At 50.7% G+C, this 19,491-nt stretch overlaps 1 protein-coding gene and 1 non-coding gene across 2 annotated transcripts; both read right to left on the bottom strand.

Moving 5' to 3' along the window:
* Positions 1-930: 930 nt before the first annotated feature.
* Positions 931-18,271, bottom strand: LOC144488744 (transmembrane protein 222-like). Its single transcript, XM_078206845.1, has 5 exons — positions 18,188-18,271; positions 18,068-18,099; positions 7,771-7,867; positions 3,907-4,037; positions 931-1,597 (listed from the first exon to the last, which is right to left on the bottom strand). The coding sequence occupies exons 1-5, from the start codon at positions 18,245-18,247 to the stop codon at positions 1,513-1,515; spliced, it is 405 nt and encodes a 134-aa protein (XP_078062971.1). The 5' UTR covers positions 18,248-18,271; the 3' UTR covers positions 931-1,512.
* trnap-ugg (transfer RNA proline (anticodon UGG)) lies at positions 16,564-16,653 on the bottom strand. Its single transcript is given in 2 exon segments — positions 16,564-16,599; positions 16,618-16,653. It is a non-coding gene; the product is annotated as a tRNA-Pro (tRNA).
* Positions 18,272-19,491: the final 1,220 nt, after the last annotated feature.

Raw genomic sequence — 19,491 nt, forward strand, 5'->3', positions numbered from 1 at the left:
TCTTAAGTGTGCCAATAGCGACGCTGACCGATTTACCATGATGGGGAGAACTTACTGAACAATAGAGTGTGCTAATAGCTACACTAACCAATTTAAGACAGCAGGGAGCACTAACTGAGCGAAGAATTTCCATTTCCTTCGTTAAACAATTTTAGATAGCGGAGAAATCTTACTGAGCAGTAGAGAGTGCCAACAGCAACTCTAACCAATTTAACATAAGTGGGCACTAACTAAGCAATCCCGAGTGCGCCAAGAACTACACTGACCAATTTAAGATAATGGGCAGCATTTACTGAGCAGTAGAGTGCCAATAGCGACACTAATTAATTTAACATAAGTGGGCACTAACTGAGCAATCCTGAGTGTGCCAATCGCTACACTAACCAATTTGAAATAGTGAGGCAGACTAACTGAGCAAGAGAGTGTGCCAATAGTTACACAAATTAATTTAAGATAATGGGCAGCACTTATTGAGCAATAGAGTGTGCCAACAGCTAGACTAACTAATTTAAGATATTGGGAGCACTAACTGAGCAATCCTGAGTGTGCCAATAGCGACATAACCGATTTATAATAAGGGACAGCACACACCAAGCAATCCTGAGTGCGCCAATGGGTAAACTAACCAATTTAAGATAATGGGCAGCACTTACTGAGCAATAGAGTGTGCCAGCAGCTAGACTAACTAATTTAAGATATTGGGAGCACTAACTGAGCAATCCTGAGTGTGCCAATAGTGACACTAACCGATTTGTGATAAGGGACAGCACACACCAAGCAATCCTGAGTGCGCCAATGGGTAAACTAACGAATTTAAGATAATGGGCAGCACTTACTGAGCAATAGAGTGTGCCAATAGCTAGACTAACTAATTTAAGATATTGGGAGCACTAACTGAGCAATCCTGAGTGTGCCAATAGCGACACGAACCAATTTATGATAAGCGACAGCACACACCAAGCAATCCTGAGTGCGCCAATAGCTAGACTGACCAATCTAAGCTCATAATCTGGCTCAGTGGTGACATACATTCAGACGCTGGTGCCCGGCCTCCGCGACAACGGGACTATGCCCAAGCGGCGAGTTGCTTTCCAACCACCCGGGCAGTCGGGGGCTGGGGAGCAGGGGGGGTGCAGCAGAGAGGTGCTATCTCCCCAGAAACACCTGGGACGGAGCGACGGACGAATCAGAACCGCCCCCTCTTTCGTCCCGCAGCGCGAGTCGCCACGGCCGTTGTGAAATTCAGGATTCCCGTAGGGAAAGCTAGCCTCCGGGGGCATCAAAACAACTCAGGGAACAGGTCTCCCTTCCCCACGTAACACCTGTCCCACCCCCGCCCACTAATCTCTCCGCAAACCAAGGAGGGGAAGGTTGTGAGGACTGGGTTGGTGGTGGAGTGGGAGGCCTCAGAGAGAGGGAGGGAGAGAGACAGACAGAGACTGGCGGAGGAGACCGGTGCGGATACGAGGGGCTTTGGCGATATTGCTCCCAGTTCACGCAGCGCTCCGCTCACTACAGGTAGATGACAAGGACAACAGTCAACGTCACGGCGAGGATCACCAGGAAAGGAAGCCAGGTCCGCAAAAAACCTCCGAAACTGGGAAAGAGGAACAGCGAGGGAACAGCGTCAGACTGCATCACAAATAACTTTGATTGCAATAAATGGCAGAGTAGGCACCAGAGGGGCTGAATGGACCTCCTCCTGTTCCTGTGTAACAGGCTCGAGAGAGAGAGAGAGGCTGAATGGGCCTCCTCCTGTTCCTGTGCAACAGGCTCGAGAGAGAGAGAGAGAGAGAGAGGGGCTGAATGGCCTCCTCCTGTTCCTGTGTAACAGGCTCGAGAGAGAGAGAGAGGGGCTGAATGGCCTCCTCCTGTTCCTGTGTAACAGGCTCGAGAGAGAGAGAGAGGGGCTGAATGGCCTCCTCCTGTTCCTGTGTAACAGGCTCGAGAGAGAGAGAGAGGGGCTGAATGGCCTCCTCCTGTTCCTGTGTAACAGGCTCGAGAGAGAGAGAGGGGCTGAATGGCCTCCTCCTGTTCCTGTGCAACAGGCTCGAGAGAGAGGGGCTGAATGGGCCTCCTCCTGTTCCTGTGTAACAGGCTCGAGAGAGAGAGAGAGGGGCTGAATGGCCTCCTCCTGTTCCTGTGCAACAGGCTCGAGAGAGAGAGAGAGGCTGAATGGGCCTCCTCCTGTTCCTGTGTAACAGGCTCGAGAGAGAGAGAGGCTGAATGGGCCTCCTCCTGTTCCTGTGTAACAGGCTCGAGAGAGAGAGAGGGGCTGAATGGCCTCCTCCTGTTCCTGTGCAACAGGCTCGAGAGAGAGAGAGAGGCTGAATGGGCCTCCTCCTGTTCCTGTGTAACAGGCTCGAGAGAGAGAGAGAGGCTGAATGGGCCTCCTCCTGTTCCTGTGTAACAGGCTCGAGAGAGAGAGAGGCTGAATGGGCCTCCTCCTGTTCCTGTGTAACAGGCTCGAGAGAGAGAGAGGGGCTGAATGGCCTCCTCCTGTTCCTGTGCAACAGGCTCGAGAGAGAGAGAGAGGCTGAATGGGCCTCCTCCTGTTCCTGTGTAACAGGCTCGAGAGAGAGAGAGGCTGAATGGGCCTCCTCCTGTTCCTGTGTAACAGGCTCGAGAGAGAGAGAGAGGCTGAATGGGCCTCCTCCTGTTCCTGTGTAACAGGCTCGAGAGAGAGAGGGGCTGAATGGCCTCCACCTGTTCCTGTGTAACAGGCTCGAGAGAGAGAGGGGCTGAATGGCCTCCTCCTGTTCCTGTGCAACAGGCTCGAGAGAGAGAGAGGGGCTGAATGGGCCTCCTCCTGTTCCTGTGTAACAGGCTCGAGAGAGAGAGAGAGAGAGGGGCTGAATGGGCCTCCTCCTGCTCCTGTGTAACAGGCTCGAGACAGAGAGAGGGGCTGAATGGCCTCCACCTGTTCCTGTGTAACAGGCTCGAGAGAGAGAGGGGCTGAATGGCCTCCTCCTGTTCCTGTGCAACAGGCTCGAGAGAGAGAGAGGGGCTGAATGGGCCTCCTCCTGTTCCTGTGTAACAGGCTCGAGAGAGAGAGAGAGAGGGGCTGAATGGGCCTCCTCCTGCTCCTGTGTAACAGGCTCGAGACAGAGAGAGGGGCTGAATGGGCTCCTCCTGTTCCTGTGCAACAGGCTCAAGAGAGAGAGGGGCTGAATGGCCTCCACCTGTTCCTGTGTAACAGGCTCGAGAGAGAGAGAGAGAGGGGCTGAATGGGCCTCCTCCTGTTCCTGTGTAACAGGCTCAAGAGAGAGAGAGAGGGGCTGAGTGGGCCTCCTCCTGTTCCTGTGTAACAGGCTCGAGAGAGAGAGAGAGGGGCTGAATGGGCCTCCTCCTGTTCCTGTGTAACAGGCACGAGAGAGAGAGAGAGAGGGGCTGAATGGGCCTCCTCCTGTTCCTGTGTAACAGGCTCGAGAGAGAGAGAGAGAGAGGCTGAATGGCCTCCTCCTGTTCCTGTGTAACAGGCTCGAGAGAAAGAGAGAGAGAGAGGGGCTGAATGGCCTCCTCCTGTTCCAGGGGTCACTGGACAGGGATCGGGAGCAGGAATGGGGCTGATTCACCCCCCTCTCCCTAACCCAGGGGTGACTGGACAAGGATCGGGAGCAGGAATGGGGCTGATTCACCCCCTCTCCCTAACCCAGGGGTCACTGGACAGGGATCGGGAGCAGGAATGGGGCTGATTCACCCCCCTCCCTAACCCAGGGGTCAGTGGACAGGGATCGGGAGCAGGAATGGGGCTGATTCACCCCCTCTCCCTAACCCAGGGGTGACTGGACAGGGATCGGGAGCAGGAATGGGGCTGATTCATCCCCTCTCCCTAACCCAGGGGTGACTGCACAGGGACCGGGAGCAGGAATGGGGCTGATTCACGTAACCCGGAGGATACTGTACCTGACGTATTTGCCATGGACCAGCATCAGGAAACAGAGTTTGACCATATTCCACGAGGTTCTGTTGTCATATCGCATCAGGTTGAGGGCCATTGCGACATGCGAGTGACAATTGTCACAACACAGGTTGTGCTACAGACAGAAAACAACTGTTAAACCCCGCTACATCATTAGAGACTGCCAGAAAATCCCTCTTTCAAACCCCTTCCCCTCCCCCCTGCCCCCGGCTAGTGAACAGAGAGAGTTGAAAAATCAAAATCTCTGTCGGGCTGTTTTGATTAACAGGCCATCCGGTGTAACGTGGAGAATCGAGCACAACCACCCAATCCGTGCCCTTTCAATTGAGTTCTTTGCTGACACTGCCCGAAATGTTGTTAGAGAGAAGATGGTTAAGAGGTGACTTAATAATAGAGGCATACAAGATGATCAGAGGATTAGATAGGGTGGATAGTGAGAGCCTTTTTCCTCGGATGGTGATGGCTCGCACGAGGGGACATAGCTTTAAATTGAGGGGTGAGAGATATAGGACAGATGTTAGAGGTAGGTTCTTTACTCAGAGAGTAGTAAGGGCGTGGAATGCCCTGCCTGCAGCAGTAGTGGACTCGTCAACATTAAGAGCATTCAAATGGTTATTGGATAAACATATGGATGATATTGGAATAGTGTAGGTTAGATGGGCTTTAGATTGGTTTCACAGGTCGGCGCAACATCGAGGGCCGAAGGGCCTGTACTGCGCTGTAATGTTCTATGTTCTAAATGTGAATGTTTGGCTGAGATTCAAATGCTACAACGATCTCTCTTTTTTTTAAAAAAAATTCCCACCCACCCCGGTAAGTTTGCAGATGAAACAAAGACTGGATGGATGGCCAAAAGTGAGGCTGAGAGTTTTGGACGACGAGAAGATAGAGACTGGGTGGTCAAATAGGCAGATAAATAGCAGGTGGAGTTTAACACTGAAAGGTGCGAGGTGATACACTTTGGAAGGAGTAATTTGACAAGGAAGTATTCAATGGATGGCAGGACACAAGGAACAAAGGGACCTTGGCGTGTTAGTCCACAGATCACTGAAGACAGAAGGGCATGTTAGTCGGATGGTGAAAAAGGCATATGGGACACTTGCCATTATCAATTAAGGCAAAGATTACAAAAGCAGGCAGGACATGATGGAGTTGTATGGAGCTTTGGTGAGGCCACAGCTGGAGTACTGAGTGCAGTTCTGGTCGCCACATTATAGGAAGGACGTGATCGCACTGGAGGGGATCCAGAGGAGATTCACCAGGACGCTGCCTGGGATGGAGCGTTTCAGTTCGGAAGAGAGGTCGGGTAGGCTTGAGTTGTTTGTGTTGGAGCAGAGAAGACTGAGGGGACAACCTGATTGAGATGTACAAGATTACGAGGGGCATGGACAGGGTGGATAAGGAGCAGCTGTTCCCCTTAGCTGAAGGGTCAGTCCCGAGGGGACACAGGTTCAAGGTGAGGGGGCGGGGGAAGGGGGGGGATGTGGGGAAAAGCTTTTTCACCCAGAGGATGGTGAGGGTCTGGAATGCCCGGGAGGGTGGTGGAAGCGGGATGCCACACATCCTTTAAAAAGTATCTGGATGAACACTTGGCACAGTGGTTAGCACTGCTGCCTCACAACACCAGGGACCCCGGTTCGATTCCCGGCCTCGGGTCACTGTCTGCGTGGAGTTCACGACATTCTCCTCGTGTCTGCGTGGGTTTCCTCCGGGTGCTCCGGTTTCCTCCCACACTCCAAAGATGTGCAGGTTGGGTGGACTGGCCATGCTAAATTGCCCCTTCGTGTCCAAAGATGTGCAGGTTGGGTGGATTGGCCATGCTAAATTGCCCCTTCGTGTCCAAAGATGTGCAGGTTGGGTGGATTGGCCATGCTAAATTGCCCCTTCGTGTCCAAAGATGTGCAGGTTGGGTGGATTGGCCATGCTAAATTGTCCCTTAGTGTCCAAAGATGTGCGGGTTGGGTGGATTGGCCATGCTAAATTGTCCCTTAGTGTCCAAAGATGTGGTGTTTAGGTGGATTGATCGTGCTAAATTGTCCCTTAGTGTCCAAAGATGTGTAGGTTGGGTGGATTGGCCATGCTAAATTGTCCCTTAGTGTCCAAAGATGTGTAGGTTGGGTGGATTGGCCATGCTAAATTGTCCCTTAGTGTCCAAAGATGTGTAGGTTGGGTGGATTGGCCATGCTAAATTGTCCCTTAGTGTCCAAAGATGTGCAGGTTGGGTGGATTGGCCATGATAAATTGTCCCTTAGTGTCCAAAGATGTGTCGGTTGGGTGGATTGGCCATGCTAAATTGTCCCTGAGTGTCCAAAGATGTGTAGGTTGGGTGGATTGGCCATGCTAAATTGTCCCTTAGTGTCCAAAGATGTGCAGGTTGGGTGGATTGGTCATGTTAAATTGTCCCTTAGTGTCCAAAGATGTGTAGGTTGGGTGGGTTGGCCATGCTAAATTGTCCCTTAGTGTCCAAAGATGTGCGGGTTGGGTGGATTGACCATGCTAAATTGTCCCTTAGTGTCCAAAGATGTGCAGGTTGGGTGGATTGGCCATGCTAAATTGTCCCTTAGTGTCCAAAGATGTGCAGGTTGGGTGGACTGGCTATGCTAAATTGCCCCTTCGTGTCCAAAGATGTGCAGGTTGGGTGGATTGGCCATGCTAAATTGCCCCTTCGTGTCCAAAGATGTGCAGGTTGGGTGGATTGGCCATGCTAAATTGCCCCTTCGTGTCCAAAGATGTGCAGGTTGGGTGGATTGGCCATGCTAAATTGTCCCTTAGTGTCCAAAGATGTGCGGGTTGGGTGGATTGGCCATGCTAAATTGTCCCTTAGTGTCCAAAGATGTGGTGTTTAGGTGGATTGATCGTGCTAAATTGTCCCTTAGTGTCCAAAGATGTGTAGGTTGGGTGGATTGGCCATGCTAAATTGTCCCTTAGTGTCCAAAGATGTGTAGGTTGGGTGGATTGGCCATGCTAAATTGTCCCTTAGTGTCCAAAGATGTGTAGGTTGGGTGGATTGGCCATGCTAAATTGTCCCTTAGTGTCCAAAGATGTGCAGGTTGGGTGGATTGGCCATGATAAATTGTCCCTTAGTGTCCAAAGATGTGTAGGTTGGGTGGATTGGCCATGCTAAATTGTCCCTTAGTGTCCAAAGATGTGCAGGTTGGGTGGATTGGCCATGATAAATTGTCCCTTAGTGTCCAAAGATGTGTCGTTTGGGTGGATTGGCCATGCTAAATTGTCCCTGAGTGTCCAAAGATGTGTAGGTTGGGTGGATTGGCCATGCTAAATTGTCCCTTAGTGTCCAAAGATGTGCAGGTTGGGTGGATTGGTCATGTTAAATTGTCCCTTAGTGTCCAAAGATGTGTAGGTTGGGTGGGTTGGCCATGCTAAATTGTCCCTTAGTGTCCAAAGATGTGCGGGTTGGGTGGATTGACCATGCTAAATTGTCCCTTAGTGTCCAAAGATGTGCAGGTTGGGTGGATTGGCCATGCTAAATTGTCCCTTAGTGTTCAAAGATGTGCAGGTTGGGTGGATTGGCCATGCTAAATTGTCCCTTAGTGTCCAAAGATGTGCAGGTTGGGTGGATTGGCCATGCTAAATTGTCCCTTAGTGTCCAAAGAGAGACAGACTCGATAGACCGAATGGCCTCTTCTGCACTGCCGGGATCCTATGATTCTATAATATTCAAGGCTACCTGCCAAGTGCTGGTAGATGGGATTGGGTGGGAGGCCAGGTGTTCCACGTGTGTCGGTGCAGAGATGATGGGCTGAAGGGCCACTTCTACACTGTGCAATGCCGAGAGATCAGACTCAGACAGACATTAGCCCCCCCAGAAGCCACAGCCCCCGCCTTACCATTCTGTGCTTGTACTCCTCCGATGCTTCAAGGACGCTGGTATCCCAGGGATTGGGTCCAGTCCGGTAAACCTTGGTGGGATCCAGCTGCCAGTACCTGCCGGGATCGAGGGCCACAGTCAGCGTTTGGCACGGGGAAATCTGAACGGACCATCACCCCGGCCCAGAGCACCCAGCGTCACAAGCGCCATACTCTACACGGCGGCTAACATTATAACATCTTCTTCACAAAAGGCAGAGGGATCTGGGTGTCCTTGTTCATGAATCGCTCTGCAGCTGGTGCACGCAGACCGATTGCAGTGAGGCAATTGGAATGGTGGCCTTTAGGAATTAGGAGCGGAGATAGGGAAATTCATCCCTTCGAGCCTGCCCCGCCATTCAATTAGATCATGGCTGATCTCCCCCTGCTCTCAATTCCACTCCCCACCTGTTCGCCATCTCCCTTTAACCCGTTTTTTTGAAATCAGGTCGTAACGCTGTCTGTCACAGTGGGTTAGCGCTGCTGCCTCACAGCGTCAGGGACCCGGGTTCGATTCCCGGCTCGGGTCACTGTCTGTGCGGAGTCTGCACATTCTCCCCGTGTCTGCGTGGGTTTCCTCCGGTTTCCTCCCACAGTCTGAAAGACGTGCTGGTTAGGGTGCATTGGCCGTGCCAAATTCTCCCTCAGTGTAACCCGAACCAGAGTGTGGCGACTAGGGGATTCTCACAGTAACTTCATTGCAGTGTTAATGTGAGCCGACTTGTGACACTAATAAACTTTTTTTTTTAAATTTAAACTATCAATCCCTTTTGGTATTTCATATACCTCCATCAGATTCCCCCCCTCATCCTTCCAAACTCAGGCAAGTGGAAGCCCAAACTGTTTAATCTCCCAACGCCAACTTTTACAGATGCACCATAGAAAGCATTCTTTCCAGATGTATCACAGCTTGGTCTGGTTCCTGCTCTGCCCAAGACCGCAAGGAACTACAAAAGGTCGTGAATGTAGCCCAATCCATCACGCAAACCAGCCTCCCGTCCATTGACTCCGTCTACACTTCCCGCTGCCTCGGGGAAAAGCAGCCGGCATAATCAAGGATCCCCCCCACACACCCCGGACATTCTCTCTTCCACCTTCTTCCATCGGGAAAAAGATACAATAATCTGAGGTCACGTACCGACCGACTCAAGAACAGCTTCTTCCCTGCTGCCGTCAGACTTTTGAATGGACCTACTTCACACGAACTTGATCTTTCTCTACACCCTAGCTGTGACTGTAACACTACATTCTGCACTCTCTCATTTCCTTCTCTATGAACTGTATGCTTTGTCTGTATTGTCGATATTGATTCCGGAGTTGAGGGGGTTGGCTTATGAGGAGAGACTGAGTAGACTGGGGCTATACTCATTGGAATTCAGAAGAATGAGGGTAGATCTTATAGAAACATAAGATTATGAAGGGAATACCCTCACTATAAGAAGGATGTGGAAGCGCTGGAAAGAGTGCAGAGGAGATTTACCAGGATGCTGCCTGGTTTGGAGGGTAGGTCTTATGAGGAAAGGTTGAGGGAGCTCGGGCTGTTCTCTCTGGAGCGGAGGAGGCTGAGGGGAGACTTAATAGAGGTTTATAAAATGATGAAGGGGATAGATAGAGTGAACGTTCAAAGACTATTTCCTCGGGTGGATGGAGCTATTACAAGGGGGCATAACTATAGGGTTCGTGGTGGGAGATACAGGAAGGATATCAGAGGTAGGTTCTTTACGCAGAGAGTGGTTGGGGTGTGGAATGGACTGCCTGCAGTGATAGTGGAGTCAGACACTTTAGGGACATTTAAGCGGCTATTGGATAGGCACATGGAGCACACCAGGATGATAGGGAGTGGGATAGCTTGATCTTGGTTTCAGATAAAGCTCGGCACAACATCGTGGGCCGAAGGGCCTGTTCTGTGCTGTACTGTTCTATAATAGATAAGATAGAAGCAGGGAAGTTGTTTTCACTGGCGGGTGAAACTAGAACTAGGGGGCATGGCCTCAAAATAAGGGGAAGCACATTTAGGACTGAGTTGAGGAAGAACTTCTTCACACAAAGGGTTGTGAATCTGTGGAATTCCCTGCCCAGTGAAGCAGTTGAATGTTTTTAAGGCAAGGATAGATAAAGTTTTGAACAGTAAAGGAATTAAGGGTTATGGTGAGCGGGCGGGTAAGTGGAGCTGAGTCCACAAAAAGATCAGCCGTGATCTTATTGAATGGCGGAGCAGGCTCGAGGGGCCAGACGGCCGACTCCTGCTCCTAGTTCTTATGTTCTGTTCTTATAACGCGCAAGAAAACAATACTTTTCACTGTATCCCAATACACGTGACAATAATAAATCAAATCAACCGACTCAAGAACAGCTTCTTCCCTGCTGCTGTCAGACTTTTGAATGGACCTACCTCGCCTTAAGCTGATCTTTCTCTACGCCCTAGCTTTGACTGTAACCCTACATTCTGTACTCTCTCCTTTCCTATGAACAGTATGCTTTGTCTGTTTCGTGCGCAAGAAACAATACTTTTCACTGTATCCCAATACATGTGACAATAAATCAAATTGCTACATTCTGCACCCTCTATTTTCCTTCTCCCCTCTGTACTCTATGAGCGGTATGCTTTGCATAGCATGCAAGAAACAATACTTTTCAGTGGAGAAACTTGGTTTGTTCTCACTGGAACGATGGAGGTTGAAAGGGCGACCTGATAGAAGTCTACAAGATTATGAGGGGCATGGACAGAGTGGATCGTCAGAAGCTTTCTCCCACAGCGGAAGAGTCAATTACTCGGGGGCACAGGTTTAAGGTGCGAGGGGCAAGGTTTAAAGGAGATGTACGAGGCAGATTTTTTACACAGAGAGTAGTGGGTGCCTGGAACTCGTTGCCGGGGGAGGTAGTGGAAGCGGATACGGTAGTGACTTTTAAGGGGTATCTTGACAAATACATGAATAGGATGGGAATAGAGGGTCCCCGGTAGAGAATCATAGAATCCCTACAGTGCAGAAAGAGGCCATTTGGCCTATCGGGTCTGCACCGACCACAACCCCACCCTGGCCCTACCCCCATATCCCTACACATTTTATCCACTAATCCCTCTAACCTACGCATCTCAGGACACTAAGGGGCAATTTTATCACGGCCAATCAACCTAACCCGCACATCTTTGGACTGTGGGGGGAAACCGGAGCACCCGGAGGAAACCCACGCAGACACGAGGAGAATGTGGAAACTCCACACAGACAGTGACCCGAGCCGGGAATCGAACCCAGGTCCCTGGAGCTGTGAAGCAGCAGTGCTAACCACTGTGCTACCGTGCCGCCCATCTTATAGAAACTTACAGGATACTGCGAGGCCTGGATAGAGAGGACGTGGAGAGGATGTTTCCACTTGTAGGAAAAACTAGAACCGGAGGGAACACAACCTCAGGCTGAAGGGACGATCCTTCAAAACAGAGATGAGGAGGAATTTCTCCAGCCAGAGAGTGGTGAATCTGTGGAACTCTTTGCCGCAGAAGGCTGTGGAGGCCGGATCATTGAGTGTCTTTAAGACAGAGATAGATCGGTTCTTGATTAATAAGGGGATCAGGGGTTATGGGGAAAAGGCAGGAGAATGGGGATGAGGAAAATATCAGCCATGGTTGAATGGCGGAGCAGACTCGATGGGCCGAGTGGCCTCATTCTGCTCCTGTGTTTTATGGAAACTGTGCGTGGACCATTTAAAAGCTGGTTTTGAGTTCTGTGCTAAAATGCAGAGTGCGCACAGACTGCAGATTGCAACATCTATTTCAAAAGGACCAAAAGTATCAGGGTTGCCTTGGTAACCGGTTCTGCAGGCTGTTGCCTTTTTGTCAGCCTACGAGTTTGAAGACAACGCTCAACTACTAAGAACCTGACAGATTTGAATTCGAGGGTGGCACAGTGGGTTAGCGCTGCTGCCTCACAGCGCCAGGGACCCGGGTTCGATTCCCAGCCTCGGGTCACTGTCTGTGCGGAGTCGGCACCTTCTCCCCCGTGTCTGTGTGGGTTTCCTCCGGGTGCTCCGGTTTCCTCCCACAGTCCGAAGATGTGCGGGGTTTGGTGGATTGGCCATGCTAAATTGTCTCTTTAATGTCCTAGAATACGTAGGTTAGAGGGATTAGTGGGGTAAATATGTACGATTACGGGAATTGGGCCTATGCGGGATTGTGGTCGGTGCAGACTCGATGGGCTGAATGGTCTCCTTCTGCACTGCAGGGTTTCTATGATTCCATGATATTAATAGCCTATCAGATTTGCATTTGAGGGTGGCACAGTGGTTAGCACTGCTGCCTCACAGCTCCAGGGACCGGGGTTCGATTCCCGGCTCGGGTCACTGTCTGTGAGGAGTCTGCACATTCTCCCCGTGTCTGCGTGGGTTTCCTCCAGGTGCTCCGGTTTCCTCCCACACTCCAAAGATGTGTAGGTTAGGCGGAATGGCCATGCTAAATTGTCCCTTAGTGTCCAAAGATGTGTAGGTTAGGTGGATTGGCCATGCTAATTTGTCCCTTAGTGTCCAAAGATGTGCGGGTTGGGTGGATTGGCCATGCTAAATTGTCCCTTAGTGTCCAAAGATGTGCAGGTTGGGTGGATTGGCCATGCTAAATTGTCCCTTAGTGTCCAAAGATGTGCAGGTTAGGTGGATTGGCCATGCTAAATTGCCCCTTAGTGTCCAAAGATGTGTAGGCGAGGTGGATTGGCCATGCTAAATTGCCCCTTAGTGTCCAAAGATGTGTAGGCGAGGTGGATTGGCCATGCTAAATTGTCCCTTAGTGTCCAAAGATGTGCAGGTTAGGTGGATTGGCCATGCTAAATTGTCCCTTAGTGTCCAAAGATGTGCGGGTTGGGTGGATTGGCCATTCTAAATTGCCCCTTAGTGTCCAAAGATGTGCAGGTTGGGTGGATTGGCCATTCTAAATTGCCCCTTAGTGTCCAAAGATGTGCAGGTTGGGTGGATTGGCCATGCTAAATTGTCCCTTAGTGTCCAAAGATGTGCAGGTTGGGTGGATTGGCCATGCTAAATTGTCCCTTAGTGTCCAAAGATGTGTAGGCGAGGTGGATTGGCCATGCTAAATTGTCCCTTAGTGTCCAAAGATGTGCAGGTCGGGTGGATTGGCCATGCTAAATTGTCCCTTAGTGTCCAGAGATGTACAGGTTGGGTAGATTGGCCATGCTAAATTGCCCTTTAGTATCAGGGAGATAAGCAGGGTAAATGCATGGGGTTAAGGGGATAGGGCCTGGGTGGGACTGTGGTCAGTGCAGACCCGATGGGCCGAATGGCCTCCTTCTGCACTTTAGGGATTCTATGATTCGATAAATTTGACAGTGTTGACAGCAGCAAACCAATCGTGCTGTAAGAAAATCGCAAGGTCATCACAGCTATAAATACCAACAGCCATTTTCTCTGGTACAAAGGCCAAAGCAACAGCTTTGGGCAAGCAGCGTGGAAGGACATCGCCGGAGGACAGGGTAGCCAGTCAAAAGGCCAGCAACCTCCTCTTGGCCATCTGGGGTGGCACAGTGGGTTAGCGCTGCTGCCTCACAGCGCCAGGGACCCGGGTTCGATTCCCAGCCTCGGGTCACTGTCTGTGCGGAGTCTGCACGTTCCCCCCGTGTCTGCGTGGGTTTCCTCCGGGTGCTCCGGTTTCCTCCCACAGTCTGAAAGACGTGCTGGTTAGGGTGCATTGGCCGTGCTAAATTCTCCCTCAGTGTAACCCGAACAGGACTGTGGCGACTGGGGGGTTTTCACAGTAACTTCATTGCAGTGTTAATGCCAGACTTGTGACACTAATAAATAAACTTTTAAAACCATCTCTCGAGCAGCTCTCCTTGCCAGTTTAAAGATCTCTTCAGAAAATTATCCAGCTTTCTCACAGAAGGATAGAGAGTCAGGAAGATCTGACAGACAGCGGACAACTACCACAGACCTCCAAACTTTCCAAAAGCTATCAGACCCGGTTATATATTTTTTTTGAGCGCGATCAAACTTCCATTATTACTGTTTTGGTAATGAATGTTCCTTGTATTATTCGAACAGCATTTCAATCATAGAATCCCGACAGTGCAGAAGGAGGCCATTCGGCCCATCACGTCTGCACAGACCACAATCCCACCCAGGCCCTATCCCCGTAATCCCACACATTTACCCTAGCTAGTCCCCCTGACACTAAGGGACAATTTAGCATGGCCAATCGCCGAACCTGCACATCTTTGGACACTAAGGGACAATTTAGCATGGCCAATCCACCTAACCCGCACATCTTTGGATACGAAGGGGCAATTTAGCACGGCCAATCCACCCAATCTGCACATCTTTGGACACTAAGGGACAATTTAGCATGGCCAATCCACCTAACCTGCACATCTTTGGATACGAAGGGGCAATTTAGCACGGCCAATCCACCCAATCTGCACATCTTTGGACACTAAGGGACAATTTAGCATGGCCAATCCACCCAACCTGCACATCTTTGGACAGTAAGGGACAATTTAGCATGGCCAATCCACCCAACCTGCACATATTTGGATACTAAGGGACAATTTAGCATGGCCAATCCACCCAACCTGCACATCTTTGGACACTAAGGGGCAATTTAACACGGCCAATCCACCCAACCTGCACATCTTTGGACACTAAGCAACAATTTATCATGGCCAATCCACCCAACCTGCACATCTTTGGACACTAAGGGACAATTTAGCACGGCCAATCCACCCAACCTGCACATCTTTGGACCCAAAGGGGCAATTTAGCATGGTCAATCCACCCAACCCGCACATCTTTGGACACTAAGGGGCAATTTAGCATGGCCAATCCACCCAACCTGCACATCTTTGGACTGTGGGAGGAAACCGGAGCACCTGGAAGAAACCCACGCAGACATGGGGAGAATGTGCGAACTCCGCACAGACAGTGACCCGAGCCGGGAATCGAACCCGGGTCCCTGACGCTGTTAGGCAGCAGTCCTAACCACTGTGACACCGTGCAAAACGTACTTTAGTTAATATGTTACTTTGTATAGTTAAAGTTCCTGGTTATTTAAATAAAATAGCTCGTTAATTATTCACTTAAAACGAGTGGCAAACATAAGAACATAAGAAATAGGAGCAGGAGTAGGCCATCTAGCCCCTCGAGCCTGCCCCGCCATTCAATAAGATCATGGCTGATCTGAAGTGGATCAGTTCCACTTACCCGCCTGATCCCTATAACCCCTAATTCCCTTACCGATCAGGAATCCATCTGTCCGTGATTTAAACATATTCAACGAGGTAGCCTCCACCACCTCAGTGGGCAGAGAATTCCAGAGATTCACCACCCTCTGAGAGAAGAAGTTCCTCCTCAATTCTGTCCTAAACTGACCCCCCTTTATTTTGAGGCTGTGCCCTCTAGTTCCAGCTTCCTTTCTAAGTGGAAAGAATCTCTCTGCCTCTACCCTATCCAGCCCCTTCATTATCTTATATGTCTCTATAAGATCTCCCCTCAGCCTTCTAAATTCCAATGAGTACAGGCCCAATCTACTCAATCTCTCCTCAAAAGATGAGTGTAGGGTAACAAGGTTTGCAGACGACACAAAGATAAGTGGAAAAGTGAATCGTGTGGAGGGCGTAGAAGGTCTGCAGAGAGATTTGGACAGGCTGAGTGAGTGGGCGAGGATCTGGCAGATGGAGTATAACGCTGACAAATGCGAGGTTATTCACTTTGGAGGAAATAATAGCAAATTGGATTATTATCTAAATGGAAAAAAATTACAACATGCTACTGTGCAGAGGGACCTGGGGGTCCTTGTGCATGAGTCGCAAAAACTCAGTCTGCAGGTGCAACAGGTGATCAAGAAGGCAAATGGGATGTTGGCCTTTGTCGCGAGGGGGATAGAATATAAAAGCAGAGATGTCTTGCTGCATCTGTACAGGGCATTGGTGAGGCCGCAGCTGGAATACTGTGTGCAGTATTGGTCCCCTTATTTGCGGAAGGATATATTGGCCTTGGAGGGAGTGCAGAGAAGGTTCACCAGGTTGATACCAGAGATGAGGGGTGTTGATTATCAGGAGAGACTGAGCAGATTGGGTTTGTACTTGTTGGAATTTAGAAGGCTGAGGGGGGATCTTATAGAGACCTATAAGGTAATGAAGGGGCTGGATAGGGTAGAGATGGAAAGATTCTTTCCACTTAGAAAGGAAGCTAGAACTAGAGGGCACAGCCTCAAAATAAAGGGGGGTCAGTTTAGGACAGAGTTGAGGAGGAACTTCTTCTCTCAGATTCACAACCCTTTGTGTGAAGAAGTTCCTCCTCAACTCAGTCCTAAATCACGGATAGATGGATTCCTGATCGGTAAGGGAATTAGGGGTTATAGGGATCAGGCGGGTAAGTGGAACTGATCCACTTCAGATCAGCCATGATCTTATTGAATGGCGGTGCAGGCTCGAGGGGCTAGATCATAGAATTATCATAGAATCCCTACAGTGCAGAAGGAGGCCATTCGGCCCATCGAGTCTGCACCGACCACAATCCCACCCAGGCCCTACCCCCACATATTTACCCACTAATCCCTCTAACCTACGCATCTCAGGGGCAATTTTAACCTGGCCAATCAACCTAACCCGCACATCTTTGGACTGTGGGAGGAAACCGGAGCACCCGGAGGAAACCCACGCAAACACGAGGAGAATGTGCAAACTCCACACAGACAGTGACCCGAGCCGGGAATCGAACCCGGGACCCTGGAGCTGTGAAGCAGCAGTGCTAACCACTGTGCTACCGTGCCGCCCTAGAAATGCGGGCTCGTCCGGGATTTGAACCCGGGACCTCCCGCAAGCTTGCGAATTTCAACCCCCAAAGCGAAAATCATACCCCTAGACCAACGAGCCTATTTCTTATATTCTTATGTTCTTGAACATGTTCAACGAGGTAGCCTCCACTGCTTCAATGGGCAGAGAATTCCAGAGATTCACTACCCTCTGAGAGAAGAAGTTCCCCCTCAACTCTGTTCTGAACCGGCCCCCCCTTATTTTGAGGCTGTGCCCTCTAGTTCTGGTTTCCCTTCTAAGTGGAAAGAATCTCTCCACCTCTACCCTATCCAGCCCCTTCATCATCTTATATGTCTTAATATAAGCTTTTATATTAATTAACTTCTAACCGTTAATTCAGAAGAGATAGCACCTTCTCAAGTCATTGTGAGAAGTCTCACAACACCAGGTTAAAGTCCAACAGGTTTATTTGGGATCACTCACCTGATGAAGGAGCAGCGCTCCGAAAGCTCGTGAACTCAAATAAACACCAGGTCAAGGGGGACTAACCACAAGATATATTTCTGATTTTTAAAAATGGGTTAAAAGGATATGGGGAAAAGGTGGGGAGGAGGATTTGAGACCAGGGAGAGATCAGCCATGATCTGATTGAATGGTGGGGCAGGCTCCAAGGGCTGCAGCTGTTTAAGGTGCTGGTGAGGCCACACCTGGAGTACTGTGCACAGTTTTGGTCTCCTTACTTGAGAAAGGATATACTGGCACTGGAGGGGGTGCAGAGGAGATTCACTAGGTTGATTCCGGAGTTGAGAGGGTTGGCTTATGAGGAGAGACTGAGTAGACTGGGGCTATACTCATTGGAATTCAGAAGAATGACTGGAGATCTTATAGAAACAAATAAGATTATGAAGGGAATAGATAAGATAGAAGCAGGGAAGTTGTTTCCACTGGCGGGTGAAACTAGAACTAGGGGGCATGGCCTCAAAATAAGGGGGAGTAGATTTAGGACTGAGTTGAGGAAGAACTTCTTCACACAAAGGGTTGTGAATCTGTGGGATTCCCTGCCCAGTTGAGGCTACCTCATTGAATGTGTTTAAGGCAAGGACAGATTGATTTTTGAAGGAATGAAGGTTATGGTGAGCGGGCGGGTAAGTGGAGCTGAGTCCACAAAAAGATCAGCCATGATCTTATTGAATGGCGGAGCAGGTTCGAGGGGCCAGATGACCTCCTCCTGCTCCTAGTTCAGATGTTCTTAAGGGCTGAATTTACCTACTTCCGCTCCTAATAACTGAAACGGAATGTTTAAGAATGGGGGGGGGTGGGGGAGAGAGAACGGCAGTGTATAAAAATAGCAAATTCGCTTGGAGACATGCCCGTGTGATCTGGTGGCTATGGGGGTATAGCGAGGGGGGGGTGGTGGGGGGGGGGCCGGGGGGGGGGGGGGGGAGGTAGGCATGGGGGGGGGAGAGAAAGCGGGGGGGATGTTGGAGACACATTCTCTCGCTCTCACACACACAGACCCGCACGGCGTACTTACTTGCTGGGATTCCCGAAAGCCATATTGTCTTCCTGAAATGAGACAACAGGAGAGTCAGAATTCACTCGCAACCCCTCACACAGACAGGCGGAAAATTCTCAGCCCCGTCCCGGTACCTACCGACACGTAGTAAGGCCCAGCAAAGTCCCGGATAATTCCCGACAAGGTGCAGATCCCCATGTGTCCGATGACAGGGAAAACCCAGCTGTACAAGGGGAAAAGAACAGCCTGTTCACCAATGTCGCAAATCAGCTCACATTAACACTGCAATGAAGTTGCTGTGAAAATCCCCCAGTCGCCACACTCCGGCTCCTGTTCGGGTTACACTGAGGGAGAATTTAGCACGGCCAATGCACCCTAACCAGCACGTCTTTCAGACTGTGGGAGGAAACCGGAGCACCCGGAGGAAACCCACGCAGACACGGGGAGAATGTGCAAACTCCACACAGACAGTGACCCGAGCCGGGAATCGAACCCAGGTCCCTGGCGCTGTGAGGCAGCAGTGCTAACCCAGTGTGCCCCGCTATGAGAGTCAGTGTGTGTGGGACCCGTACCCCAGTGAGAGTCAGTGTGTGTGGAACCCGTACCCCAGTGAGAGTCAGTGTGTGTGGAACCCGTACCCCAGTGAGAGTCAGTGTGTGTGGAACCCGTACCCCAGTGAGAGTCAGTGTGTGTGGGACCCGTACCCCAGTGAGAGTCAGTGTGTGTGGAACCCGTACCCCAGTGAGAGTCAGTGTGTGTGGGGCCCGTATCCCAGTGAGGGTCAGTGTGTGTGGGACCCGTACCCCAATGAGAGTCAGTGTGTGTGGGACCCGTACCCCAGTGAAAGTCAATGTGTGTGGAACCCGTATCCCAGTGAGGGTCAGTGTGTGTGGGACCCGTACCCCAGTGAGAGTCAGTGTGTGTGGAACCCGTACCCCAGTGAGAGTCAGTGTGTGTGGAACCCGTACCCCAGTGAGAGTCAGTGTGTGTGGAACCCGTACCCCAGTGAGAGTCAGTGTGTGTGGAACCCGTACCCCAGTGAGAGTCAGTGTGTGTGGAACCCGTACCCCAGTGAGAGTCAGTGTGTGTGGAACCCGTACCCCAGTGAGAGTCAGTGTGTGTGGGACCCGTACCCCAGTGAGAGTCAGTGTGTGTGGAACCCGTACCCCAGTGAGAGTCAGTGTGTGTGGAACCCGTACCCCAGTGAGAGTCAGTGTGTGTGGGACCCGTACCCCAGTGAGAGTCAGTGTGTGTGGAACCCGTACCCCAGTGAGAGTCAGTGTGTGTGGGACCCGTACCCCAGTGAGAGTCAGTGTGTGTGGAACCCGTACCCCAGTGAGAGTCAGTGTGTGTGGGACCCGTACCCCAGTGAGAGTCAGTGTGTGTGGGACCCGTACCCCAGTGAGAGTCAGTGTGTGTGGGACCCGTACCCCAGTGAGAGT

Source organism: Mustelus asterias, unplaced genomic scaffold, assembly GCF_964213995.1.
Source record: "Mustelus asterias unplaced genomic scaffold, sMusAst1.hap1.1 HAP1_SCAFFOLD_1832, whole genome shotgun sequence".
Lineage (NCBI taxonomy): Eukaryota > Metazoa > Chordata > Chondrichthyes > Carcharhiniformes > Triakidae > Mustelus > Mustelus asterias.

Excerpts from the sequence above, each read along its gene's own strand:
- LOC144488744 (XM_078206845.1), bottom strand. The coding sequence starts at position 18,247 with ATGGGGATCTGCACCTTGTCGGGAATTATCCGGGACTTTGCTGGGCCT. Across the intron at positions 7,868-18,067 it reads GCTTTCGGGAATCCCAGCAA|GTACTGGCAGCTGGATCCCA; the intron begins GTAAGTACGCCG and ends CGATCCCGGCAG. Across the intron at positions 1,598-3,906 it reads GTCCATGGCAAATACGTCAG|TTTCGGAGGTTTTTTGCGGA; the intron begins GTACAGTATCCT and ends CCTCTTTCCCAG.